Genomic DNA, 27,651 nt, shown 5'->3' with positions numbered 1-27,651 from the left:
TTACACAGTGAGTGACCATCACCCTGAATAAACAGTGACTCTGTACAGTTACACAGTGAGTGACCCTTACCCTGAATAAACAGTGACTCTGTACAGTTACACAGTGAGTGACCATCACCCTGAATAAACAGTGACTCTGTACAGTTACACAGTGAGTGATCCTTACCCTGTTGAATAAACAGTGACTCTGTACAGTTACACAGTGAGTGATCCTTACCCTGCTGAATAAACAGTGACTCTGTACAGTTACACAGTGAGTGATCCTTACCCTGAATAAACAATGACTCTGTACAGTTACACAGTGAGTGACCCTTACCCTGAATAAACAGTGACTCTGTACAGTTACACAGTGAGTGACCATCACCCTGAATAAACAGTGACTCTGTACAGTTACACAGTGAGTGATCCTTACCCTGCTGAATAAACAGTGACTCTGTACAGTTACACAGTGAGTGATCCTTACCCTGCTGAATAAACAGTGACTCTGTACAGTTACACAGTGAGTGATCCTCACCCTGCTGAATAAACAGTGACTCTGTACAGTTACACAGTGAGTGATCCTCAGCCTGTTGAATAAACAGTGACTCTGTACAGTTACACAGTGAGTGATCCTCACCCTGAATAAACAGTGACTCTGTACAGTTACACAGTGAGTGATCCTTACCCTGCTGAATAAACAGTGACTCTGTACAGTTACACAGTGAGTGATCCTTACCCTGCTGAATAAACAGTGACTCTGTACAGTTACACAGTGAGTGATCCTTACCCTGCTGAATAAACAGTGACTCTGTACAGTTACACAGTGAGTGATCCTCAGCCTGCTGAATAAACAGTGACTCTGTACAGTTACACAGTGAGTGATCCTCACCCTGAATAAACAGTGACTCTGTACAGTTACACAGTGAGTGATCCTTACCCTGCTGAATAAACAGTGACTCTGTACAGTTACACAGTGAGTGATCCTCACCCTGAATAAACAGTGACTCTGTACAGTTACACAGTGAGTGATCCTTACCCTGTTGAATAAACAGTGACTCTGTACAGTTACACAGTGAGTGATCCTTACCCTGCTGAATAAACAGTGACTCTGTACAGTTACACAGTGAGTGATCCTTACCCTGTTGAATAAACAGTGACTCTGTACAGTTACACAGTGAGTGATCCTTATCCTGCTGAATAAACAGTGACTCTGTACAGTTACACAGTGAGTGATCCTTACCCTGCTGAATAAACAGTGACTCTGTACAGTTACACAGTGAGTGATCCTCACCCTGCTGAATAAACAGTGACTCTGTACAGTTACACAGTGAGTGATCCTTACCCTGCTGAATAAACAGTGACTCTGTACAGTTACACAGTGTGTGATCCTTACCCTGCTGAATAAACAGTGACTCTGTACAGTTACACAGTGAGTGATCCTTGCCCTGCTGAATAAACAGTGACTATGTACAGTTACACAGTGAGTGATCCTTACCCTGCTGAATAAACAGTGACTCTGTACAGTTACACAGTGTGTGATCCTTACCCTGCTGAATAAACAGTGACTCTGTACAGTTACACAGTGAGTGATCCTTACCCTGCTGAATAAACAGTGACTCTGTACAGTTACACAGTGAGTGATCCTTACCCTGCTGAATAAACAGTGACTCTGTACAGTTACACAGTGAGTGATCCTCACCCTGCTGAATAAACAGTGACTCTGTACAGTTACACAGTGAGTGATCCTCACCCTGTTGAATAAACAGTGACTCTGTACAGTTACACAGTGAGTGATCCTCACCCTGAATAAACAGTGACTCTGTACAGTTACACAGTGAGTGATCCTTACCCTGCTGAATAAACAGTGACTCTGTACAGTTACACAGTGAGTGATCCTTACCCTGCTGAATAAACAGTGACTCTGTACAGTTACACAGTGAGTGATCCTTACCCTGCTGAATAAACAGTGACTCTGTACAGTTACACAGTGAGTGATCCTCAGCCTGCTGAATAAACAGTGACTCTGTACAGTTACACAGTGAGTGATCCTCACCCTGAATAAACAGTGACTCTGTACAGTTACACAGTGAGTGATCCTTACCCTGTTGAATAAACAGTGACTCTGTACAGTTACACAGTGAGTGATCCTTACCCTGCTGAATAAACAGTGACTCTGTACAGTTACACAGTGAGTGATCCTTACCCTGTTGAATAAACAGTGACTCTGTACAGTTACACAGTGAGTGATCCTTATCCTGCTGAATAAACAGTGACTCTGTACAGTTACACAGTGAGTGATCCTTACCCTGCTGAATAAACAGTGACTCTGTACAGTTACACAGTGAGTGATCCTCACCCTGCTGAATAAACAGTGACTCTGTACAGTTACACAGTGAGTGATCCTTACCCTGCTGAATAAACAGTGACTCTGTACAGTTACACAGTGTGTGATCCTTACCCTGCTGAATAAACAGTGACTCTGTACAGTTACACAGTGAGTGATCCTTGCCCTGCTGAATAAACAGTGACTATGTACAGTTACACAGTGAGTGATCCTTACCCTGCTGAATAAACAGTGACTCTGTACAGTTACACAGTGTGTGATCCTTACCCTGCTGAATAAACAGTGACTCTGTACAGTTACACAGTGAGTGATCCTTGCCCTGCTGAATAAACAGTGACTCTGTACAGTTACACAGTGAGTGACCCTCACCCTGAATAAACAGTGACTCTGTACAGTTACACAGTGAGTGATCCTTACCCTGCTGAATAAACAGTGACTATGTACAGTTACACAGTGAGTGATCCTTACCCTGCTGAATAAACAGTGACTCTGTACAGTTACACAGTGAGTGATCCTCAGCCTGCTGAATAAACAGTGACTCTGTACAGTTACACAGTGAGTGATCCTCACCCTGCTGAATAAACAGTGACTATGTACAGTTACACAGTGAGTGATCCTTACCCTGCTGAATAAACAGTGACTCTGTACAGTTACACAGTGAGTGATCCTCAGCCTGCTGAATAAACAGTGACTCTGTACAGTTACACAGTGAGTGATCCTCACCCTGCTGAATAAACAGTGACTCTGTACAGTTACACAGTGAGTGATCCTTACCCTGCTGAATAAACAGTGACTCTGTACAGTTACACAGTGAGTGATCCTTACCCTGCTGAATAAACAGTGACTCTGTACAGTTACACAGTGAGTAATCCTCAGCCTGCTGAATAAACAGTGACTCTGTACAGTTACACAGTGAGTGATCCTCACCCTGAATAAACAGTGACTCTGTACAGTTACACAGTGAGTGATCCTTACCCTGAATAAACAGTGACTCTGTACAGTTACACAGTGAGTGATCCTTACCCTGCTGAATAAACAGTGACTCTGTACAGTTACACAGTGAGTGATCCTTACCCTGTTGAATAAACAGTGACTCTGTACAGTTACACAGTGAGTGGTCCTCACCCTGCTGAATAAACAGTGACTCTGTACAGTTACACAGTGAGTGATCCTTACCCTGCTGAATAAACAGTGACTCTGTACAGTTACACAGTGAGTGATCCTTAGCCTGCTGAATAAACAGTGACTCTGTACAGTTACACAGTGAGTGATCCTTACCCTGCTGAATAAACAGTGACTCTGTACAGTTACACAGTGAGTAATCCTCAGCCTGCTGAATAAACAGTGTCCGTACACTGCCTTTGGCTCAGATTCTGCAGGGTTGCTTTGAAGTTTGCGTGGTAGCGAGTGAGTCCTGATTATTCACGCACTTTGTGAGTCCAAGCCACTCACATGGCCTTCCGTTAATATACTTGAAGATGGAAAGAGCTGAATAGTTGAGGATCTGTGAGAATCCAGGGACTGAGCATTGGCATCACAGGGCGGATTCTGGGAAAGCGACTGCCCCGGAGGATATCGGTCAGTCTGTGAGCCGCGCTTGACCGCAATGTTGTGCAGCAAGGTCCGTCCATGGGTCAAGCAGAATTGTCACTTCAGTTGAAAGCACTGACTGGGTATCTGCAATCCGTCATTGTGGTCCTGAGGCACAGGGAAGTGGGACTAAATTAATCCCCCCTCCCCTGAAGGGTAGCTGTACAGTTACCGGCACTGGCAGTGCCCTCCACCACCCGGTTCTGGGGAAAGTCAACTCGTATATTCGACTGTAGGGGGCATCGCGCGCCAGTTTGGCCCTCGCACACTCGCCTGCGCGCCCCTGCCAGGAGTAATCGCTGGATCGGCGTCCCCCTCTTCACGGGCATTTACCCCCCCCCCCTCCCCCACCCCAAACCCGGGCGGCTCTGGCGCTCAGCTGTGACTCTACTCCCCAATGCCACGCCTGGACCAAGAGTCACCATCGAGAGGGGCGGGCGCGGTTCAAAGCCACGTCCGCTCCGCGCAGAACTCGGGGTGGTGGTGGCTGGCGGGTGCGGGGGTGCCATCCACTCCCCTCCCCATCTGACCCTCAGGTGGCAGAGTGGGGAGGGGGGGGGGGGGGTCCCCATTCTCTCTTTATCCTCCCGGCTCCCAAGATTGGGGGGGAGGGCCAGGACACACGCTGTCTGTGTGAGAATGAGACAGCATTCTGTACCACAGCGTGAGATTGAATTAAACGGGCATGGCATTCCGCCTTTTCATTCCTTCCAGTCAGGCTGCTGAGTATTATGGGCTGGATTCCCTCCCCCATTCCCTCCCCCAACCCCTGCCTTTCTGTGTGATTTGGGACAAGCCAAAATGCCCCTTCTATTGCAATGCATTCACCCCCGCAGGTACGAAGAAAAGGTTTCTTCCGCAGAATTTATTCGCTTCTTGTGCAGGAGCAGCCTGCAGCACAGAAGGAGCAGAGAGCAGTCCTCCCCACAGCAAGACAATATAATCAATGCCTTAATCTTCCCCACCATCATCACCCATTTGAAAGAGGCAAGCCCAGCTCGAGCTGAGCTGAAAAGCCTTCTCCTTTTCTCTGGTGCCAGTGGGGCTGCTGCAGCAGAAGGCAGAAGATCCTTCCTGTGTGAGACAGAGGCAGTCAGTGCCTTGCCAGCTCTGTCGAACTACCTCGGCCATCCATCACTATATCAGCCCACCCCTCCCTCGTCCGCCTCTCCCTCTCCGTGTTACCGTCTGGAGGTGGGTGCATTTTCATCCAGTTATTTCGGAGGTGGAATTGAAACGGTCTCTCGTTAACGGCCGGTGCGGGAGAGTAAAGGGGGGGGGGGGGAGGTGGTGGGGGGGTGAGCCCCTCCCTCATCTGTGTGGCCGACCATCCCCTGGGTTGCTGCTTTCGAATTAATGTCCGGTTGTCGAACAGGGATGCATATCGGCCAGCGAGGTTGTGGGGGAGGTGGAGATCGGGAAGGGAAGGGAAGGGGGCACTGAGATGGAGTCTGACTGCGTTCCCCAATGGCTGGGGAGGGTGCTGGACAGCACATGTGTGTGTGCATGTTGGGGGGGAGTGGAGGTGTGAGGTTAAGGGACACAGGGTGTTATCGAACGTGTCGAGAGGCTCGATAAATTACTGATCAATGTAAGGCAAAGGCAGAGGTGGAGAGGGCAGTGCGCCAGAATGCGGGTTCGAGAGTGCCCTCTGTTCCAGAGTCCCCACCGTGGGGGTTTAGCCCAGATATAGGCTGTACTCCGAGGACTGGTGGCTTGGTGTGGCTCCAGCTATTGAACTGCTGTAGGCTTCACCTCTGCGCACACTTGACTGGGGGAGGCGCACCCCGACCCTTTGATGCACAACAGACCTGAGCCCCTGGTTCGGGTCGGGCGTCAGCTGCGCGAGTGGGAGGAGGGGTGCCCCCTTTGCGATGCTCGCCGCCGTACGCGGTTGCCAAACCCGAGGAGGTTTCCATCACGTGACCTCCGGCCGCCAACGCAATCCCTTCCCCCACCTCCCATCCACTCCCGCCATTGGTCGCCAACTGTGTCCATTCTCGTCCTGGAGACTTGGCAACTCTGAAGGTTGTGGCGATGAGCGATGGGCCATTGGCAACTGCATTTGAGAGACAATGAGGCCTTGTCAATGGGATGAGTGTTCGCGGTACGACCTCCCCCACACGTTCCCCCGCCACCCCCCCCCCCCTCTCCCCCAACCACCCACGGGACTGAAAGCTCCAGGAATACATCCAACTGGAGTTGGCAACCCAATGTTGCCATCATCCCGGCCATTACCACTTTATCAATGAGTTGAATCCTCCGCGTATAGCCCCCCGCTCTGGCCGGGAGAGTAACTGCCCCGTTCTGCTGTGGGTTGGAGCTGTACAGAGCAGGAAGATCCCCCCCCCTCGGGTCCATTCTTGGTCTGTGCCAAGTTCAGTCCGTCAGTGGTTAGGTCCTCCTCATAGGGAGAAGCTATTTCCTCTGGTGGGGGGTTTCCGACCAGAACAAGGGGGAAGAAACTTAAAATTATAGCCAGGCCGTTCAGGGGTGATGTTGGGAAACACTGGTTCAGTCAAAGGGGAGCGGAAATCTGGAACTCCCTCTTCCACCAGAAAGCTGAGATTGATAGATTTGTGCTGGGTCATGGGGATTAAAAGTTACAGAGCCCTTAAGGCGGGTAGATGGAGTTAAGATACAGATCAGCCGCGATCTGGTTGAATGGCGGAATAGGCTCGAGGGGCTGAGTGGCCTCGTCCCGGTCCGATGATTTTGGGTCTTGCACTTGACGTCATGGCCTTTTTTGTTTGAGGGGGGATGGAGAGTGACTCGCACAGTGGCGCCCGCCGGGAAGCACGGCTTTGTGGGGAAGGTCCGGGCTGCGACGCCTGCGGTGGTCGAATAGCCCGCCGCCACCCACCGTCCGAGACGGGCGCGAAAGTTGACCGCTATCATTTCTACCCTACAGAAGCATGCCTAAAGGAGATACGCCTGTAAACAGCACAATGAGCATAGCGCAGGCCAGGAAACTAGTGGAGCAGTTGAAAATCGAGGCCAGCATGTATCGGATAAAGGTGCGTAACACTCCCCTTTAAATCTGTCGGGAAAAACCTGAGTGATAGTTCTTCCTTTCAGTTTGGGCGGATGTGATAAATGCTGTCTTCTTCCTTTCCTCCAATAACCACCCCCCCCCCCCACCAACTCTCCCCACCCCTCCCTTCCCCTCCCTACCCCTCCTCCACCTTTCGGCAGGTTTCAAAGGCTGCAGCTGACCTGATGGCTTACTGTGATGCCCATGCCTGCGAGGACCCTCTCATCAGCCCTGTGCCCACCTCGGAGAACCCATTCCGGGAGAAGAAGTTCTTCTGCGCCCTTTTATAAGACCGGGAGTCACCGTTTTAAACAGGCACGGAAACAGGACTTGGGTGGAAACCTCGCAGAGGTTTAAAGGAATCCCTTTCACTCCAATAAAACAGCCAGTTGCTCTTTCCAACCCTGGCTCTGTTCTCTGCTCACGTTGGCGCGATCTGTTTTTTTTTAACTCTACGACATTCCGGCCTTTGTAAGCAGCGGGTCGAGACCGAGTGCGATCTGCAGGAGAAGCTGGGTCAGACAGCGGTGAGACCAGGGCCCACAGGCACAATTCAACAAGCAGCTTGCATTTGTCTAGTGCCTTTAATGTACAAAACTTAGAGCTCAGGGCCCCCCCCCCCCCAGCCAGCTGAAGGCACGGCTGCCAATGGTGGAGCGATGGGGAATCGGGCGATGGTCAAGGGGGCGGAATTGGAGGGAGCGCAGAGATCTCGGAGGGTTGTGGGGGCTGGAGGAGGTGACAGAGATGGGGAGACTCCAGGCCGCAGAGGGATTTGAGGGATGAGAATTGTAAAACGGAGGTGTTGCCAGACCGGGAGCCAGTGTAGGTCAGCGTACACAGGGGGGTGATGGGTGAACGGGGCATAGTGTGAGTTAGGATACTGGAGGCAGAGTTTTGGATGTGCTCAGGCTTAAGTGGGGTGGAGTAGGGTAGGGTGGCCAGCAGTGCATTGGTATAGTCAAGCCGGGAGGTGACAAAGGCACGGATGAGGGTTTCAGCGGCCGATAAGCTGAGGCAGGGGCGGAGACGGGCGATGTGACGGAGGAGGAAGTAGGCAGTTTTGGTGATGGAGAGGATGTGGGGGTGGGAAACACAGCTCAGGGTCAACGTAGGCCAAGAAGGTCCTCTGGTCTGGGTTGAGTCTGGCGACCGCAGCCGGACGTATACCAGACTTGGTGTACACACGCCTGGGCCGTATCAGCTCCTGTTCCTGCTCTTGTGCGGCTGATGGCTGCTTCTCTGAGGTACGGTGGGATAGCTTGTGTCTGTGGTGTGCGTGTGTGTGTTTGGAAGTCAAATGAGGAGAAGATTGGTCTCAGCTGCGATGCCTCCCATGGTCAAATAGCCCGCTGCCACTTCCTGTCCCGGAGTGCCTGAGCCCTATAATTCTTATAGGTTGGCATCCATTGGAGAGGACGGAACTGCAGACAGAAAACCTGTTTGTTCTGATGGACTCAACCCACACTCTTCGACGGCTTTACAAAAAGGAAATGATTTAAAGATAGTTTTTACGAGGATTTAGATCATGGTTTTCATACTTTTCTGTTTGGGCCCCCCTACCCCTGTAAATACTGACACACTCCCCTGGGACCCCCCCTGTAAATACTGACACACTCCCCTGGGACCCCCCTGTAAATACTGACACACTCCCCTGGGACCCCCCTGTAAATACTGACACACTCCCCTGGGACCCCCCCCTGTAAATACTGACACACTCCCCTAGGACCCCCCTGTAAATACTGACACACTCCCCCGGGACCGTCCCCTGTAAATACTGACACACTCACCCGGGACCCCCCCCTGTAAATACTGACACACTCCCCCGGGACCCCCCCTTGTAAATACTGACACACTCCCCCGGGACCCCCCCCTGTAAATACTGACACACTCCCCCGGGACCCCCCCTTGTAAATACTGACACACTCCCCCGGGACCCCCCCCTGTAAATACTGACACACTCCCCCGGGACCCCCTGTAAATACTGACACACTCCCCCGGGAGCCCCCTGTAAATACTGACACACTCCCCGGGACCCCCCTGTAAATACTGACACACTCCCCCGGGAACCCCCCTGTAAATACTGACACACTCCCCCGGGACCCCTCTGTAAATACTGACACACTCCCCCGGGGACCCCCTGTAATTACTGACACACTCCCCCGGGACCCCCCCCTGTAAATACTGACACACTCCCCCAGGAACCCCCCTGTAAATACTGACACACTCCCCCGGCCCCCCCCCTGTAAATACTGACACACTCCCCCGGGACCCCCCCCCCTGTAAATACTGACACACTCCCCCAGGACCCCCCTGTAAATATTGACACACTCCCCCCGGGACCCCCCTGTAAATACTGACATACTCCCCGAGACCCCCTGTAAACACTGACACACTCCCCGGGGACCACCCGTGTCCTGACCTCCAAAGAATGATAACAGCTACCAGGGAAATGGAATGAATACAGAAAATGTTAATATTAATGTAGAGAGATCATTAGTTAGAAAGTTATGTATGAGAGATCTGGCGATCTGATTATCTGTGGAAGAGCACCCCCCCAGCACCCCCACTATCCCACAACCCCGGGCACTGAGTACCCCAGTTCGAGACCCTATGTGTTACACTGTGCACCCCAGGGCTATGTCAGGATCAAGTCTGAACCAGCAACAGTTCCCAAAAGGTGATTACAGCTGCAGCGGCAATGCCAGTGGGAGCTCTCAAACCTGATGAGTTGGTCAACATTGTCCCGAACCCAACTGGTTTCCCCTTTGAAGCAAGGTAAGCAAGGATACAGGGCCGGGATGTATCCGGCTGGGACATTTTCCTCCCCATCCCACCCCAGCAGGTGTTGGGGAACGGTTCTGCAGGTACTGGTTGCCCTTTAGCATCTCTTCCAGACAGTGCATGGCGGCAGCTATTCGGCATGGGGGGGAAGCGCCCTGATGTGTATGAAGCACAGCAACTGAGGCCAATGAGCCTGGAAAAGTGACCGTCCGCCCCGCAGGGACAGAAACTGAGGCCCACCAGCATTCAGCCACACCCGCAAGGTGGGGGAGGGGGGGGTCACTCCATGATAGGAGAAAAGCCCCTCACTCCCTTCAGCTGCCAATGTGTGAGCGCCCTCCCCGACTGCGCAGCTTTGCCCTTTGCAAGTTTCTCCAGAGCAGCACAGTGCAGCAGGAGGCCTCAGGGCGCCATCCCGCCGTGACGGCCTGGATTCTGGGATTGTTTCCCCCCTTGCCTCCGGGAGAGGGACAGATGTGGGGGTACGGGAGGAAAGCGGGGCTGAACACAGCAGCAACCTCTGACTTGCTTGACTGGCACTTGAGAAGCGACGGCGCTTTGAAAAATATGCGCTGGGGGAACAGGATTGTGCTTGACTGCGATGCCCACTGTGGCCAAATAGCCAGCTGACAATCCCTCTCTCTGGATCACATGGAGACTGACCCCCGCTGGGTGCGGTGAGAAAGGGCACCTTTCGGCTTCGGAAGCTATACCACAGTCACATCAGAGAAGGGAAAGGGCACATTTACTGGGTAGTAGCACAGAGCACCATAAATTACAAATCCTCGAGAGGGAGGCCCTTAAAGTCAGAGACAGGCTAATGCTTGGGGTTTAAAATCCTTCTTCAGACAGGGAAAGAAGAACTGGTTGTTGCTCCTTCGAGATGCTGACTGAGTACTTTCAACATGTTATATTGTGGATCCAGCTGTTGGCTGTGCCTTTGAATGAAGCAATGACGGGGCGGCTGCCTGCCCAGACACTAGGGGGCGCTGAAGAACAGCAGAGGTGCCCTCTTGCCGCGCCGACATCTCGTTGTCTGAGTGCCAGTATAAAAAGGGGCGGCGCGGCACTATCCGGTCTTTTCTCTTGCGGGTACTGGACGGAGATGGTAAGGGATAGAACGCAGTGGGTTGCAGAGAGCGGCGGTCGAACAAATTAACAGTCGGGCGTGCCCTGCTATGAATATAAAATGCCCAAGTCAGTAACCAAGGAGCGGGAGATCTGTCTAAATCACCGATTTACTCGACGGGTTGGTAGCGTCCGTTGACGGCTACCCCGGGTGTGCGCCTGCGTAAAGCTGGCGCCGAGCAGTTGCTGTTGGCAACGGGGGCGAGGCGCATGCGCGCCCGCCCTGGGGGGGCCTCCTGGCCACGTGGGTCTGGGTGCGCCTGTTTCAGAACAGGGGTCTATTTTAACAGGGGTGCAGGCCTGGCTGGAGGGTGAGGCCAATGCAGGGGTCTTTGCCTTGCCTTCATGCTTTTCATTAACTCATTGTTTATCCGCCAGCTGGAACTGGTTGAGCAAAAGTTTCCCACATTTTATCCTCGGTAAATTTGGAGCCATTTGAAATTCTGTTGCCCATGTAACTCGTACCAAGCCCTGTTTTCCCCCTCCCATCCCCCCACCCCCTGTGCTCACTGACCTACACTGGCTCCTGGTCAAGCAATAGTCAAATTTTAAAATTCTCATCCTTGTTTGCAAATCCCTCCATGGCCTCCTCGCCTCACCCCCTTCTTATCTCTGACCTCCAGCCCCACAACCCTCTGAGATCTCTGCATTCCTCCAATTCCAGCCTCTTGTACCTCCCCCAATTCCCATTGCTTCCCCCATTGGTGGCTGTGCCTTCAGTTGCCTAGGTCCCAAGCTCTGGGATTTCTTCCTTTAAACCCCTCCATGCCTCTATTTATTCATTTTTTATTTAAAGGTGCAGCACTGAAACAGGCCCTTCAGCCCACTGAGTCTGTGCTGACCAGCAACCACCCATTTATATTAATCCCATATTTCCCACCACATCCCCACCATTTTCCTATCACCTATCTACACTGGGGGCAATTTACAATGGTCAATTTACCGATCAACTGCAAGTCTTTGGCTGTGGGAGGAAACAGGAGCACCCGGTGAAAACCCACATGGTCACAGGGAGAACTTGCAAACTCCGCACAGGCAGTACCCAGAACTGAACCCAGGTCGCTGGAGCTGTGAGGCTGCGGTGCTAACCACTGTGCCACTCTCATTTAAGGCACTCTTGTATATTCTTATGTGGCCTGTCAAATTTTGTTTTATGGAACACCTTGGGATGTTTTATTACATTAAAGGTACTATTCTTGCAAGCATGCCCTGTTTAAAATGTTCCCTGCTTTAGTTACATTTGCAAGATGGGAAATGCTGTGACTGGGGACATTTTACTTTGATGTGGGATGTCCAGACCATGGAATCTTTTCCCTGCTGCTATTTGAAGGTTGTGCAGTTCCCCTCCAGTTCTTGACATGCCTGCGTCTGTCTGTGGCCTGTGCGTGTATGTAGAGAGGGAGAATAACCTCAGTGCTAAAGTCTTCGGTACCAGTGAGCTGTCATCTTCTGGTCCTATCCTCATTCACTGAGACACCCAGTTACTGGGGTTGTACTGTTTGGGTGCACTTCCAATCATGTTGCAGTGTGGAAGTGTAACAAACTGTAGGATCACTTCAGCCATTCTGGATATTTTATAAGTGCAAGTCCTGACTTTGCAGTGACTGGCTTATATCGTGCTCTGGTCCTGTTGACGTGAGTGGCAGGCTGCTGTTTCTTGCTATTCACCGGCGAGTCTTGCCATTGCTATTTTGATCTGTGATCTGCCAGCCTCCTGTCTGAGGCTTGCCTTAACCTCATTGTTTAAGCTGACACTGGGCAGGGGAGATCAGATCTGTGGAGTGTGACTGCTCACTTCCAGGCATTGCCCTGTGGGTGTGGAAGGAATCAGCACATCGGCAAGGTGGAGAAATGATGGCAGTTTTCAGACTGTGGAATGAGTTCCAGGAGGGCGAGTGTTGGAACTGTACTATAAAGCTGTCTTGTCTTTTCACAGGTTGCAAGGTTGAACCCAGCAGCTGATACTGGAGCTGAGACACATTGCAGAGTTTCTGAGTGGGGTGGGAAGGGAGGAATGTGAAAATAGGGTGCTAGGATATTGACCAGCAGCTCTTGTTTGCTGACCAGTTTCTCATTGTACATGCTGATTATTAGAGGGTGCAGTTGGGCTATCAGTGGCTGAGCTGTGATCCAGAAACTCGAGGACCTAGAATGGATAGAAGGCAAGAGCTGTTGTCACTTAGGCGCATTCAGAATTGGACAAAGGAGCATTGCAATTTTGAGGCTTTTTTGTCGCGACAGTGTAGAATTCTGACAGTGGAAAATGTTCCTTTACTTAAAATTCAGCAAGAGATCGCAAGGAGGCTTCCAATCTGATCTCAGCGGTCCCAGATTACACAAGTATTCACAGATCTATCCTTTAAACTCCAGTGACTAAGAAAAAAACCCTTATACGTACAACTGCCATTCAGTTCAGAAGTGACTCAGTGCAGCTCTTTAACTGGAAACCGAGCATGTTGCCCTCCTGACCCCAGCAGCCTTTTTTTTTTTTTACAACATGTTTTCTATCTATTTTCCAGGAGTGGACTTGGATGTTACATTGACAGGACCTAATTGTCTATAAAGATATTGATACAAAATGTCCAATAGTATGTAAAGTTCTTAGTCTAAAACCATGGCGTAAAAGCCCGCCCTCAAGTTCAGTTCAATCTGAGTAATGGTTGAGGGTTGTTTAACCAGATCCCTTCACCTTATCTGGATTAGGTATGTTGTGTACCATTTACAGTGAGCAGTTCACTCCTGCCCAAGTTCTTTCTTACCTGTGAGAAACAGCTTGCATTAATTCAACTGCTTACTTTAAAAAGATCTTTCAACCTTGCGGGTAAAATTTGGTCAATTGAGTTGGGTCAAAGCTGTGCTCATAAAAGATTAGGCTGATGTCTTAGCTCCCTGTGGCAGAGGAGGAATAAAGATCAGATGGGAGGAGGAGTTAAGTGCAGGAAGGTGATAATACTCGGACAATATTCTCAGTGCAGTAAGTAATGGATCTAATAATGGGTGCCTCTAGTTAGTGCAGGAGCAGTGCCATGTGGCAGAAACCTTGCAATGTGACTCTGATGCCAGTCTCGTGGTTGGCACCATCAAACAATCTGGTTACCCTGACTGGTAGGTTTGTTTTTCATGCTTTGCTTTCCCCACCCCACAATGTTCACAGACGGGCTTTACTCCCGGCGTTCCGAAACGGGGCTTCTTTAATTTAGTCTCGTGATCTGAATGTCACTGGTGAGGCACTGGCATTTACTGCCCGTACCTAATTACTTGGGGTAGGGCCAGCTTCCTGTGTGGTTTACTGCTGGCATTCCAGACCACTTCCGAGAGAGTGGGGGGGGGGGGCTGGTGTGGGAAGTGAGTAACAACCTGAGGAACTTATTATTATTTTTAGGTAAAGGCCCCCACAGCCCTCCAGTTCTTGACACTCCTGCGTCTGTCTGTGGCCTGTGTGTGTATGTAGAGAGGGAGAATAACCTCGGTGCAAAAGTCTTCGGTACCAGTGAGCTGCCATCTTCTGGTCCTATCCTCATTCACTGAGACATCTAGTTGCTGAAGTACAATTCATCTTGGCAACTTGAAGCAGTCTGACTGGTGGCAAGGGTAGATGAGAAATGGTGACAGGAGGGGTGGGAGGGTGGAGAGAAAGAGACTCCATGTGTAGATGAACATGTGACATAGGATGTGATTGGGGAGGGGGTGTTTGTAAGGAATAGGGTGGCAGGGCACAAGTTGTGGACTGATAGGTTGTGTACATGTTTTTGAAAACTGAGTGACTTTCCAGCAGATATTGGGTTTTTTTAATGTTGTGGCCCTTGGTGCTTCAGGCCCTTTCTAACCCTGGTTTCTCCCTTTTTCCAGGTTATCGCACAGTGAGCATGGTCTGAACAAGATTACGAACAACTTGGAACAACTCTGGCGGAGAAGCTGGATAAACACTAGGGAGAAAACGACTGTTGACGGGGGGGGTGAAGAGCAGGTGGTAGGAGGCTTGTGCAGAGCAGTTGGGCCAAATGGCCTGTTTCTGCTGGAATTCCTGTGTTCGAGAGACTTGTCCTGTAACTCTGACCTCTTGTAAACAGGGGGCAGCGTTACCTGGGGTGGTGGGGGCTAAGGTCAAGCGTTTGCAGAGGGCAGGGGTGCATTTAGGAGGGAGCTGCTCACCTGGGGTGTAGTAATTGGAGCTGGCCTGGACTGAATGGGAACTTTATGACCGAGGCTGTCGACTCTAAGGTCAATGATGCTGGATGTCACGTTGTCAAGCAGAAATGGGGGAGGGATGGGATCTCTGGTGGAGAGAGATTGAAGCTTGGCCTCTTGGGCCTATTGCACTTGGCTTTGTTTAAAATGCATATCTTGTAAATAAACCTCATTGCACAAAAACACACTGGTTCCAAGTTCTTGCAGCTGCGTTAATGGATTGTGAGAGTTCCTGGGGTTGGATTTTGTGATGCCCGCACAAAGTGGGTTTAGAAAGTCCTTGAGGTGCAGTGGCCATTTTGTGGCCGAGTACTGACATGTCCAAACTGTTTCCTGTGCTTCATTGCCAGGGCTGTCAAACAAGGCCCTGTCTCTTTTCCTCATCAGGCAGCTGGCCCCAACATCCTACTGTGCACGTTTGTTGGATTGGGAGGTTCCCCTAAACACCCACTCCCTCATAAACTCAACACTCGTATTGTCTGCAGTCCTGTTTACTAGGTGACTGCCATCTCCCCACACAAACTAGTGCAACTCGAAAAGTGACCTACTCTGGTCAGGTGGTGACTGCAGGGCGACAGTTGGCATTTCACGTCAATGACCCTCCTAACTGGGGGAAAGTTTGAAGTGTAATGGGTTTCAAGCAAGTGCAGAGGCAGGAAAAGTGGGGGGGGGCGGTTGGAGAGAAGAACGAACAATGGGGGGGGAGAGAAGGTCTGAATAGGGTGGAAGGCAGGAGAGATTAAAGGACATGAGGGATGATGGTAATGGGACAAGTAAAGAAACAAAAAGATGGGTCTGGGGGAGGTGTAAATGGTAACAGCAGAATTATCCCCAGCAGTTGCTGCCTGAAGAGATGGCAGTGGTTATAATCTGTAATAGTTGCTTCTGGAAAGCTAAGTGCCTAATTGAAAGATGAGCTGCTGTTCTGTTGAGCTTCCTTGCAGTATTAGGAGGTTTGAGATCAGAGTGGGGGCACAATTCAAATGACAGGTAAATAGAAGCTTGGGGTCAGATTGAACAGACGTTCAGCAGAGCAGTTGGCTGGTGTGCATTTGGTCTCCCCAGTGTAGAGACCCTCTTGTGAGCAGTGAGCTAAACTGAAAGTAGAAGTAAATTGCTGCTTCATCTGGAAGGTGTTTGGGATCCTGGATCGTGAGAAGGGAGGTGCTGAAAGGACAGGTGTTGCATCTCCTGTGTTTGTGTGGATGATCTGTTGAAAGCTGAGGCTAGTGGAATGGAAGGCGAGGAGAAAGTGATTCTGTCGGGGTCCTGAATAGGACTAGAACAATGCATGTTCGACATGCCCACAAAAAGGCAGGCATAGCCAACATTCAGACAGATCCCCATAGAGGCACCTGTTTGGAGGCATCGTTTAATGTAGGAATGAGTTCAGCCACCCAGGGGCGGAGGATGGTGGCGTATTGGGAGGTGTGGATAATATCGGAGCATGTTGAGAGCTGACTAGATCCTTGCAAGGCTTTTTGTTGATGGTATTTGATAGAGGAATGTTGACCTGGGCTTCAGGAGAGCTCCCTACTCAATAAATAGTCCTGCAGGATCCTTAATGAGGAACAGGGGCAGGCTGGTGTAAACCAAGTACCATTACCTCCTGAGGTAGGAGGGTAGGGTGACTGAGGTAGCTCTGGGGCAAAATGAGAAGGTTATTCAATAGAAAATGTAGATAAGTGAAAAGGACTGCATGTATAATGAACACACATGGCTTCAGACCCCTTCACCTTGATAAGCACCCACACTTTTATTTCCACCTTCCTGAAGAACCCAAATGGTGCAAGCCTTGAACTGATGTCTTTTTTTTAATTTCATTTGTTCAGGGGATGTGGGCATTGCTGGCAAGGCCCAGCATTTATTGCCCCTGAAGGTGGTGGTGAGCTGCCTTACTGAACTGCTACAGTCCATGTGGTGTAGGTACACCCACAGTGCTGTTAAGGAGGGAGGATTCTGACCCAGTGACAGTGAAGGAATGACTATGTAGTTCCAAGTCAGGGTTGTGACTTAATGCTGTCTAGCACCTGCTGCCCTTGTTTATTGGCAGGTTATTGTCTTAATTACCAGTGCTTAAACTTGGACATAAGTGAGTTATTTAGGAGAAATGGAAATCTAACTCGATAAATAACAGGTTACAAAGGCAGCACAATTACAGTAACTGTTAACTGGCTTGCTGAGTATGAGAATTTATTAGAGCTGTCAGATTGCTGACAGGTTAACAGCATTATATAGCCAGTCTATTGAGTTCCATGCACCTGATTGTAGTTGGCAATGCTCAAAAGGATTCTCCAGCCCTGTGATCGCATGCTGAGACGTCAGTGATGGACTCATCTGTAGAGATGTTCTCTTTCTCATGCATCCTCTGCCTTGGTCTTATTACTGATCTACCCCTACACATTCCTTTACCAGTTATAAATACAAGCTGTTGACATGGCTATTTACAATGGTACAAAAGTGTTGCAACCAAATAAGGGGAGGTGCACAACCTGTTCAAAAGCGCAGTTATGTATAAATGCATCTTAAATGGTTGGTATATAATCCTTTGGGTTCCATGAGCACTTTGGAGATTCAGAGGCTGCCAAAAATGGATGACGTGCCCCTTCTGCATCCCTAGTGAGTGTTGGCATGCTATTCGGCTACGTAAGGCATCACGCCCTGACCCTGCTCCTATTTCGGCAACTCTCAGGCATGCTTTCTAGGGGGCGTCACTGGATGGCGATCAAGTGCAGGAAAACTTGGCTGAATTTGCCCACCTGCACTGGTGGTGGAGATTTGGCAGCGTGCGGGTACCTGCTGGGCTTCTGGGCCATTTGACATGGTTTGAATTATTTTATCGATGGCTAAACTGCGTGCCTTGTTCTCGTCTCAAGGCTTGGCAAAATGCACGGGAGGGTGTGCCCTGAATGGCAAAGCTTAACTTTTCAGTGCAAGATACGCTGGTCCTCCAAAGGGCTCAGGAGGTATGCAGAGAGCGAGAGTAAGGGAAACTCTTGCTTTTTGCCTCAAACTCGTTGATTGCAGCGGGTAAGGTCCCGCCCACTGCACCCGCGAACCAATGGCCTTCGAGAGCAATGAAACGGCGGTGAAAGGGGAAGGCGCCTGATGACTGGCCGTAGACGGTGCCAATCAGGCGGGGCGGCAGCGGAAGGGTGAAGAACGGCTGGTGATTGGCTGGGGCTGCTGCCAATCAGGCGGGACGGGCGGCTTGATTGACAAGCCGGGAGGCGGGCGGTAATGGCCTCTCCTCAAAGTCGCTTCATGGCTGCTCTAACTGCGCTGTTGTTGCTGCTGCTGGCCCTGGCTGGAGCTGAGGAAGGCCCAGGTAGGTGTCCGCCCCGCTTCCTATTCCCCCTCCATCCATCCTCCCTTCCCAGCGAGCAGGCACCGTCCCCTCTTGAGTGCTGACAAAACTATTCGGCCATGGAAGGCATCGCAGCCCCTCTCAAGTTGGATCCCCTGGTCTACAGGCCCCAACCCCAGAAAGGGAGGGGTGATTGCCTGCCTGCCACCCTATTCCCACCCCCACTCCCTCTCCCCACGCCACTGGCTGAGAATCCAGCCCCAATCCTGACACCCACTTTCATGGCTTGGAGGGTCATAGTGCAAAGGTCACTCTAGGCTAAGCACCCAAGCTGTGGCAGAGATGGACCGCGGTGTGCTGAGGAGGGGGGGGGTGGTTGTGGGTGGGTCCAGTGCTGTTGGCCAGTACATTGGTGATGGGCTGTGGGTCTGGCGGTGTTGGGGGCGTAGGGGGGGAACGAGGCGTTGGTCTGTGGTGGGTGGGTGGGAGGGCTTAAGCGCTGCTGCACAAGTAGACAGCGTAAGCGAGTCTGGCCTCATCTGCGGAGAGAGTGAAAAACCGGGTTAACATTTCAGGGCCGTCAACCTTCATTAGAACCCACGAACACCGACTGACCGATTCTAACGTGTGGTCAGCACCCTGAAACGTTAACTCGGTTTCTCTCTCCCATCAGATGCTGCCCGACCAGCTGAGTGCGTCCAGCAGTTTGTGCTTTTATTCTGGATTCCAGCATCGGCAGAACTTTAAGTTCTCAAACTGCTGCTGTGCAATTTGATCTCAGTTTCTGGATTACTCCCCTGTTGTACATATCAGCTGTATGTATGCAGATTGGTGTGAAGTGATACATTTTGAAAGTAAGACCGAGGGGAAGAATATAAAATAAAGGGCTAATCTCAAAGAGGGGACAGGAGCTGGGGGTATAATGACTGTTTTGGCCTCAACTGGACTATTGTGTCCCATTCTTTCGGAAGGATGTGAAGGGTTTAGAGAGGGTGCGGAAAAGATTTACAAGGATGGTTGCAGGGACGAGGGTTTTCAGTTACGTGGATAGATCGGAGAAGCTGGGGTTGTTTTCCTAGGAGAAGAGAAGGTTGAGAGGAGATTTGATGGAGATGTTCAAAATCGTGAGGGGTCTGGACAGAGCAGATAGAGAGAAACTGTTCCCATTGGTGGAAGAGTCGAGAACCAGTGGACACCGATTTAAGGTGATTGGCAAAAGAACATGAGGAAAAACATTTTTTACGCAGCGAGTGGTTAGGATGTGGAACGCACTGCCTGAGAGTGTGGTGGAGGCAGATTCAATCGTGGCTTTCGAAAGGGAGTTGGATAATTATCTGAAATGAATTTGCAGGGCTGCAGGGGAAGGGCAGGGAGTGGGACGAGGTGAGTTGCTCTTACAGAGAGCTGGCACAAACACATTACCTGTCTAATTCCTCTCCTTGTTTTTCAGGATCACAGGGAAATGTGGAGAGGAAAGAGGGAGGAACAGCGATCTCAGGGCCGAAGGTGAGACCTGCACTGATGTGCCAGAATACATCACAGCAAGGAGAGTGCACTGGTATAGCTTGGCCTGCAAGATGCTGTGCAGTTCCAAATCCCTCCATCGTCTCACCACTGCCCCCGATCTCCGGGACACTGAGCAAAGCTCCCCTGCACTTCCTCAAATAGTGCCCGTGGGATCTTTCAGAGCTGGGAGGCCAGACGAGGGCCTTGGTTTAACGTCTCATCCGAAAGACGGCACCTCCAACAGTGGCACTGGGAGTGTCGGCCTGCATTATGGAGCTCAGGCCTCCAGAACGGGTCTCGGGCCCATGACCTTCTGCTGCGGTGCTGAGTGGGAACGCACTGAGTCACGTAGAAAGGGAGTGCTGCACTGTCGGGAGCTGCCCTCTTTCGGATGAGACCTTAAACCGAGGCCCTGAGTCAATACAGGTCCTTGCTTTGAGAGTGAGCGAAAGAGGGAGATGACTGGACGATTGATCTGGGAGCTGGTCCAAGAGGGCAGCTTCTTCAAAAGCTGCATTTGAGTAATTTGATGGAGTGAAATAGAGGGAGCTTTACTCTGTATCTAACCCCGTGCTGTACCTGTCCTGGGAGTGTTTGATGGGGACAGTGTAGAGGGAGCTTTACTCTGTATCTAACCCCGTGCTGTACCTGTCCTGGGAGTGTTTGATGGGGACAGTGTAGAGGGAGCTTTACTCTGTATCTAACCCCGTGCTGTACCTGTCCTGGGAGTGTTTGATGGGGACAGTGTAGAGGGAGCTTTACTCTGTAGCTAACCCCGTGCTGTACCTGTCCTGGGGAGTGTTTGATGGGGACAGTGTAGAGGGAGCTTTACTAATTTGTCAATTCCCCGTTTTGGTGTTGTGTTTTCCATTTTGTAGGAACGTGATTTGGATTCTGAAACTGGGAAGAGGCGACAGGGGCAGGAATCGGACGATGGGCGACGGGGTGAGCCGTCGGCCAGAGGCCCCACGAGTCCCCTCCCACAACGCCGTGCCCATGGGGAATCCTGGACTCTGAGCAACGAGGGCGGGAGTGGGGCTACGGAGCGCCGGTATCCGACTGACCTGAAGGGCGACACGATCGAGCAACTGAAGGACCTGATGGCTGAGGATTACGAGGAGTCAGAGGGTGGGCCGGAGCCGAGGTGCACGCGGGACGACCGGACGGAGGGAGGCCCTGACGTGTTGCCCAGCTGCCAGGGACGAGAGGGTAAGTGCCACCCCCTTAACCACCCGAAAGCACCAGCTGCTTACTGGGTTTCCAGTGGGCACCCGCTTCCCCCAACTACGCCCCCCCACTACCCCACCCCCAGTACTTCACCCAGCCAGTGAGTTTCGTGAGCTATTCGACCTTGGGGGGGGGGGGGGTACAGCAGAGCCCAATCCCCCCGCCCCTCACCATCGGCGGCTTGCAGACTCACGCGGCTTGCGGGTGGCAGTGAGGTGGGGGGGGTAGCCCTCTCCCCTGGGTGGGAGGGGGAAGGAACGGGCGTGCCTTGGTGCCAAAACGGGGCTGTGATGAGTGGCGATGGTGTGTCTCTGCGAGTTGGACTAAAGGGGGCAGGTTTGACGGGGCAAATCCTGTTCCGGCCTGTAATTATTGTTACTTTTATTATTCTGCAGCCGGAGGTTTTGAGGGCAAGAAACGTTTGATTGGAGAAGAGGTAGGTGAACCCAGTCCTTCTCAACAGCCAGTGAGAGTTGAGAGTTTTTGGTTTATCCCCTCACTAATAGAAATGGGTTTAGGTTGGTAGAAGGAGCTGTGGTCAATATTTCCGTCCAGCTTCACTTCTGATGCTGCATGGGGTCCCTATCACTGGCACTGCCAGTGTATCCGGTGCCCCTTCCAGTGCCTGGTTCCCCTACCAGCGTAGGGGAGGTTTCACTGAAGCTTAATCCTGATAAATTCCACTGGGGTAGGGCCTACCCTCCCTCTCTCCCTCCCCCACCAACCTGCCTCGGCCCAGGGTGCCCGTTTGTTTACATAGACTAGTGCCATGTGTGAATAATTTCCACCATCAAAGATTGAACAGGACGGGGGTCTCTTCTCTCCGGAGCAGAGCAGGAGGTATTTAAGGTTGTGAAGAGTTAGGTTAGATATCAAGATGTTTCCACTTGTGGAGGGAGACCAGAACGCGGGGGGGGGGGCCATCAACATAAGACAGTCGCTAATAAATCCAATCGGGAATTCAGGAGAAACTTCTTCCCCAGCGAGTGGGGAGAATGTGGAATACGAGAAGCACGTGAGGGAGAAAGGAATAGACGGGTATGTTGATGGGGTGGGAGGAGGCTCGTCTGGAGCAGAAACGCCAGCGTGGAGCGGATGGGCCGAATGGCCTGCTTCTAGCAGTTCGGTGATGTTCTGATGATGTGAAATCTCTTGCTCGGTTACAGGAAGGAACTGGAGGCTCCTTCCCGGAATCCCATTCCCCCCATCGGCTACTGGAGGAGGCTGGTCCAATCGAAGAGCCCCCTGTGGCCAGCGTCCCTCGTTACCCAGGTAACTACAGAGCAGGGGAGTTCTCCCCAGTGTCCTGGGGGCCAATATTTATCCCTCAACCAACATCACTAAAAACACGTGATCCGGGACATTATCAGATTGCTGTTTGTGGGATCTCGCTGTGCGCAAATTGGCTGCCACATTTCCTACATTAAAACAGTGATGGCACTTCAAAAAAAGTGCTCTGTTGGCTGTGAGGATGTGAAAAGCGCTATAGAAATGCAGCTCTGTCTTTTCCTGTGGCTGAAGGCTCTGCCTGGTGCTTTGCGGGTTGCTAGGTTCTGCCCCCTCCCTCCATGTCGGACCTTCTGTGAATGTCGCCCGTGTCCTTCGCTGCACGCTTTCCTGCGATCAGCTAACGTTCAGCTTCGCCTGCTTCTGAACAGCTCCCTGTTTTCCCGCAGTGGTCACTGTGCTGGGAGGCACGGCGGAGGGCTCGGCCTGCAGATTTCCCTTCCTATTCCGGGGCAAGGAGTACACGGAATGCACGGAGGACGGGAGCGAGGATGGCAGGCTGTGGTGTGCGGTCGCGGACGACTACGAGCAGGACAAACAATTGGGGCTTCTGTGAGAGTAAGGCTCGGCCTGAATGGCTGTGACACCGAGGGATGGTGAGGGGTGGAGTGGAGGGCGGGGGGGCGGGAGGGTTTGATGTGAGTAGTCGGGATGGGGGTCGACCTCCCCCCCCGCAGTACTACTCGCGGAAAGCCAAGGCGCAAATCGAGCATCCGTCCTGGCTGTAGCTGCGTTTTTTTTTTGGGGACTCTGCAGCTCAAAAGGCTCCGTCTGTTCCCCGCGCGAATACAAGCGTTAAACCATCTACTATCCCCGGACAGTTTTATAACTGGCGGGTTGTGTGCTCTTATCTTTGGCTTTTTTGTGTCTCTCCTGCCTCTGGCTGTTTGAGATTCATGGGCTGTTGCAGGCTGGGTTTAATTTCTTTGTCACCGATGTGTCGTCACGCAACACTGTCGCCATTGTAAATGGCTATGTCAACATTTCCCAGTCAATCTTGCTATGTAAACTGTCACGGTATGGACGCGAGAGGGGAACAAGGGTGAGAACTGGTTGGCACTTACCTGTGATGCCTCTCAAGGCTGCATTTCTCACTGACTGGAGATTGGTCAGCTCCTACTGGACAGTACCAACCCCCTTCCCCCCCCCCCCCCACCCCCCCGAACAGAGTCGGTGCCTCCAGGTGGAGGCGGGTAATTGTGGAAAGGTAAAACTGGATATTAGTTTTGTTAACTGTACTGGGCGTCCTTGTTTTCCGCAGCTGAAGAGGAGTCGGCACAGAGGCAGGTGGCACGTCGAGCGGAGGACCTGTACCAGAGGGGAATGGCTTGGATCGGCAGCAGCAACAAGGAGAGCCAGCGAGCAGAGTGAGTGCTCCCTGCCGTAGCCCCAGTGGCCCAGCGGATGAATGCACCAACACACGGGCCGGGGCAGGTGGTCCAGCTTGCTGTCCCCACCTGTGTCTGTGCCCTGTTAGCTGGCCGGTAGTGGTGGTGGAGGTGCCTGCAGACGTCGCTCGCTTAGGTTGCGATGCAACCCGCAGTCGAATAGCTTTCCCCCCCCCCCAAGCAGAAAACACCGAGCGCTGCACAGTGTGGGAGGAGTCCGAGGCATTTCTATTCGGAGAAGAGCAAAGGGCGGGGGTTCTCTCCAGTGTTGAGAGTTTCAGAGCAAGTGCAGTGTTTTTGCTGTTGTAATGGAGGGACAGTGAGAGCTGTATGTACGTATGTTTGTGATTCACAGAGGCTTCAAGCTACTGATGAAAGCTGCCGATATGGGAAACACCAAAGCCACAGAGTCGTTGGCGTCTTCGCTCCTGTTCGGTGACCACCTCCCGCAGAACATTACTGCAGCCCAGGAGCTGTTTGAGATCCTAGCAGAAGAGGGATGCCAAAATCACAGACTGTAAGTCACAGAACGTCTGCCTCGAACTCTCCCTTCTCTCTCGTTAATCTGCTCTTTCTCATCTCGCTGTTGTCTCTCGTGCTCTATCTCTCTCTGCCTCACCGTTACTTCGTTTTCCCCCCTCGACCTCTCTATTTGCCTGTCTCTCTCTGTCTCCCCCTCCCCCTGTATCACTGTCTATCGCTGACTTTCTTACCCTCTCGATCTGCTGCTTGTGTCTCGCAACCCTTCTCTCTTTCTGCCTCTCTCTCTCGCTCTGCTCTCTCTCTCTGCCTCTCTCTCTCTCTCTGCCTCTCTCTCTCTCTCTGCCTCTCTCTCTCTCTGCCTCTCTCTCTCTCTCTGCCTCTCTCTCTCTCTCTGCCTCTCTCTCTCTCTCTCTGCCTCTCTCTCTCTCTGCCTCTCTCTCTCTCTCTGCCCCTCTCTCTCTCTCGCTCTGCCCCTCTCTCTCTCTCGCTCTGCCCCTCTCTCTCTCTATCTCTCTCTCTGCCTCTCTCTCTCTCTCTCTCTCTGCCTCTCTCTCTCTCTGCCTCTCTCTCTCTGCCTCTCTCTCTCTCGCTCTGCCCCTCTCTCTCTCTCGCTCTGCCCCTCTCTCTCTCTCGCTCTGCCCTCTCTCTCTCTCGCTCTGCCCCTCTCTCTCTCTATCTCTCTCTCTGCCCCTCTCTCTCTCTATCTCTCTCTCTGCCTCTCTCTCTCTCTCTCTCTCTCCCCTCTCCCCTCTCCTCCCCTCTCCCCTCTCCCCCTCTCCCCCTCTCCCCTCTCCCCCTCTCCCCCTCTCCCCTCTCCCCCTCTCCCCCTCTCCCCCTCTCCCCCTCTCCCCCTCTCCCCCTCTCTCTCTCTCCCCCTCTCTCTCTCTCCCCTCTCTCTCTCTCCCCCTCTCTCTCTCTCCCCTCTCTCTCTCCCCCCTCTCTCTCTCTCTCTCTCTGCATCTCTCTCTCTCTGCCTCTCTCTCTGCCTCTCTCTCTCTCTCTCTGCCTCTCTCTCTCTCTCTCTGCCTCTCTCTCTCTCTCTCTGCCTCTCTCTCTCTCTGTCTGCCCTCTCTCTCTCTCTGTCTGCCCTCTCTCTCTCTCTGTCTGCCCTCTCTCTCTCTCTGTCTGCCCTCTCTCTCTCTCTGTCTGCCCTCTCTCTCTCTCTGTCTGCCCTCTCTCTCTCTGTCTGCCCTCTCTCTCTCTGTCTGCCTCTCTCTCTCTGTCTGCCCTCTCTCTCTCTCTGTCTGCCCTCTCTCTCTCTGTCTGCCCTCTCTCTCTCTGTCTGCCCTCTCTCTCTCTGTCTGCCCTCTCTCTCTCTGTCTGCCCTCTCTCTCTCTGTCTGCCCTCTCTCTCTCTGTCTGCCCTCTCTCTCTCTGTCTGCCCTCTCTCTCTCTGTCTGCCCTCTCTCTCTCTGTCTGCCCTCTCTCTCTCTGTCTGCCCTCTCTCTCTCTGTCTGCCCTCTCTCTCTCTGTCTGCCCTCTCTCTCTCTGTCTGCCCTCTCTCTCTCTGTCTGCCCTCTCTCTCTCTGTCTGCCCTCTCTCTCTCTGTCTGCCCTCTCTCTCTCTGTCTGCCCTCTCTCTCTCTGTCTGCCCTCTCTCTCTCTGTCTGCCCTCTCTCTCTCTGTCTGCCCTCTCTCTCTCTGTCTGCCCTCTCTCTCTCTGTCTGCCCTCTCTCTCTCTGTCTGCCCTCTCTCTCTCTGTCTGCCCTCTCTCTCTCTGTCTGCCCTCTCTCTCTCTGTCTGCCCTCTCTCTCTCTGTCTGCCCCTCTCTCTCTCTGTCTGCCCCTCTCTCTCTCTGTCTGCCCCTCTCTCTCTGCCCCTCTCTCTCTCTCTCTGCCTCGCTCTCTCTCTCTCTCTGCCCCTCGCTCTCTCTCTCTCTCTGCCCCTCGCTCTCTCTCTCTCTCTCTGCCCCTCGCTCTCTCTCTCTCTGCCTCTCTCTCTCATTCCGCCCTTGTATCTTTATCCTTTCTCTTTCCCTGCCCGCCTGTCTGATCATGTGGGCCTCTTCTCTGTGTCTCTCATCTCTTTCCTTACTGTCCCAAATAACGAATTACCCGGCAGTAATCTCTCTCTCTCTCTCTCTGTCTTCCCCTCCTAGTTTTTAGGATTCCTGTATGCGACAGGACTGAATGTAAACTCCAGTCAGGCTAAGGTGGGTGTAACTTCTTAAATCAGTATTAATTCGACAGTTATATAAAAGCAAAATACTGCAGATGCTGGAAATCTGAAATAAAAACAAGAAATGCTGGAAATACTCAGCAAGTCTGGCAGCATCTGTGGAGAGTGAAGCAGAGTTAACGTTTCAGGTCAGTGACCCTTCATCAGAACTGGCAGATATTAGAAATGTAAAAGATTTTAAGCAAGTAAAGCAGGATGGGGCAGAGAGATAACAAAAGAGAAGGTGTTGATAGGACAAGATCACAGAGAATAACTGACCCGAAGGTCATGGAGCAAAGGCAAACGGTATGTTAATTAGATTAGATTAGAGATACAGCACTGAAACAGGCCCTTCGGCCCACCGAGTCTGTGCCGAACATCAACCACCCATTTAATGGTGTGTTGAAAGATAAAGCGTTAGTGCAGAGAGGGTGTTAATGGACAGAAAAATGAACATCCCCAGCCAAAAGCACAAACATGAAAAAAAACAGTGGGTCGGCACAGTAGAAACAAACTAAAATAAAATAAACAAAGAAAAAAGAACTAAACATAAAAATGGGGGGGGGGGGGGGGGCCCATCACGCTCTGAAATGATTGAACTCAATGTTCAGTCCGGCAGGCTGTAGTGTGCCTAATCGGTAAATCGGCTGTTCCTCGAGCTTGCGTTGATGTTCACTGGAACACTGCAGCAATCCCAGGACAGCGATGTGAGTATGAGAGCAGGGGGGGAGTGTTGAAATGGCAAGCAACCGGAAGCTCGGGGTCCTGCTTGCGGACTGAGCGGAGATGTTCCGCAAAGCGGTCACCCGGTCTGCGCTTGGTCTCCCCAATGTAGAGGAGACCACACTGTGAGCAGCGAATACAGTATACTACATTGAAAGAAGTACAAGTAAATCGCTGCTTCACCTGAAAGGAGTGTTTGGGGCCTTGGATAGTGAGGAGAGAGGAGGTAAATGGGCAGGTATTACACCTCCTGCGATTGCAGGGGAAGGTGCTGTGGGGAGGTGGTGGGGGGTAATGGAGGTGTGGACCAGGGTGTCGCGGAGGGAATGGTGCAAGTCAGTTGACATTTAATTTCTCTCTCCTTGTGTCTCTACATCCCATCAGGCTATGGTTTATTACACGTTTGGAGCTCTAGGAGGGAATCTGATGGCAAACATGGCATTGGTGAGTATTGAGGGGGCCTTGCGATTCTTTCTACCCCCACCAACCCCCAGCTGTATCTCAGATTTGCCCCACTTCGGCTTGCCA

At 51.8% G+C, this 27,651-nt stretch overlaps 3 protein-coding genes, 1 long non-coding RNA gene and 2 other non-coding genes across 6 annotated transcripts in view; all 6 read left to right on the top strand.

Annotated features, from left to right (window-relative positions):
- Positions 1 to 4,801: 4,801 nt before the first annotated feature.
- gng3 (guanine nucleotide binding protein (G protein), gamma 3) lies at positions 4,802 to 7,349 on the top strand. Its single transcript, XM_068021773.1, has 3 exons — positions 4,802 to 5,107; positions 6,825 to 6,930; positions 7,109 to 7,349. The coding sequence occupies exons 2-3, from the start codon at positions 6,829 to 6,831 to the stop codon at positions 7,235 to 7,237; spliced, it is 231 nt and encodes a 76-aa protein (XP_067877874.1). The 5' UTR covers positions 4,802 to 5,107; positions 6,825 to 6,828; the 3' UTR covers positions 7,238 to 7,349.
- Positions 7,350 to 10,806: 3,457 nt separating this feature from the next.
- On the top strand, positions 10,807 to 15,221 carry LOC137356018 (uncharacterized). Its single transcript, XR_010970986.1, has 3 exons — positions 10,807 to 10,839; positions 12,796 to 13,964; positions 14,709 to 15,221. It is a non-coding gene; the product is annotated as an uncharacterized lncRNA (long non-coding RNA).
- On the top strand, positions 12,203 to 12,338 carry LOC137356098 (small nucleolar RNA SNORA57). Its single transcript, XR_010971000.1, has one exon. It is a non-coding gene; the product is annotated as a small nucleolar RNA SNORA57 (small nucleolar RNA).
- LOC137356099 (small nucleolar RNA SNORA57) lies at positions 14,259 to 14,394 on the top strand. The gene has a single exon (XR_010971001.1). It is a non-coding gene; the product is annotated as a small nucleolar RNA SNORA57 (small nucleolar RNA).
- A 3,027-nt stretch (positions 15,222 to 18,248) lies between the features above and the next one.
- Positions 18,249 to 27,569, top strand: LOC137356088 (uncharacterized). Its single transcript, XM_068021898.1, has 10 exons — positions 18,249 to 18,375; positions 19,805 to 19,860; positions 20,739 to 21,069; positions 21,483 to 21,523; positions 22,254 to 22,359; positions 22,764 to 22,932; positions 23,636 to 23,741; positions 24,118 to 24,279; positions 26,342 to 26,395; positions 27,508 to 27,569. Exons 1-6 carry the CDS (start codon positions 18,288 to 18,290, stop codon positions 22,928 to 22,930), a joined length of 789 nt encoding a protein of 262 aa, XP_067877999.1. The 5' UTR covers positions 18,249 to 18,287; the 3' UTR covers positions 22,931 to 22,932; positions 23,636 to 23,741; positions 24,118 to 24,279; positions 26,342 to 26,395; positions 27,508 to 27,569.
- The window catches only part of bscl2 (BSCL2 lipid droplet biogenesis associated, seipin), a 19,419-nt gene continuing 14,793 nt past the window's right edge, over positions 23,026 to 27,651 (top strand). The window contains 5 exon segments of the mRNA XM_068021694.1: positions 23,026 to 23,098; positions 23,636 to 23,741; positions 24,118 to 24,279; positions 26,386 to 26,395; positions 27,508 to 27,567. Coding sequence (XP_067877795.1) covers positions 23,026 to 23,098; positions 23,636 to 23,741; positions 24,118 to 24,279; positions 26,386 to 26,395; positions 27,508 to 27,567 — 411 coding nt within the window.

Source organism: Heterodontus francisci, chromosome 44, assembly GCF_036365525.1.
Source record: "Heterodontus francisci isolate sHetFra1 chromosome 44, sHetFra1.hap1, whole genome shotgun sequence".
Classification (NCBI taxonomy): domain Eukaryota; kingdom Metazoa; phylum Chordata; class Chondrichthyes; order Heterodontiformes; family Heterodontidae; genus Heterodontus; species Heterodontus francisci.
Note: the sequence above shows the minus strand (reverse complement) of the source record. Positions and strands in the feature narration are given on the sequence as shown.

Coding starts and splice junctions, on each gene's coding strand:
- gng3 (XM_068021773.1), top strand. CDS start 6,829: ATGCCTAAAGGAGATACGCCTGTAAACAGCACAATGAGCATAGCGCAG. Junction 6,931..7,108: donor CCAGCATGTATCGGATAAAG/GTGCGTAACACT, acceptor ACCTTTCGGCAG/GTTTCAAAGGCTGCAGCTGA.
- LOC137356088 (XM_068021898.1), top strand. CDS start 18,288: ATGGCCTCTCCTCAAAGTCGCTTCATGGCTGCTCTAACTGCGCTGTTG. Junction 19,861..20,738: donor CAGCGATCTCAGGGCCGAAG/GTGAGACCTGCA, acceptor TCCATTTTGTAG/GAACGTGATTTGGATTCTGA. Junction 21,070..21,482: donor CAGCTGCCAGGGACGAGAGG/GTAAGTGCCACC, acceptor ATTATTCTGCAG/CCGGAGGTTTTGAGGGCAAG.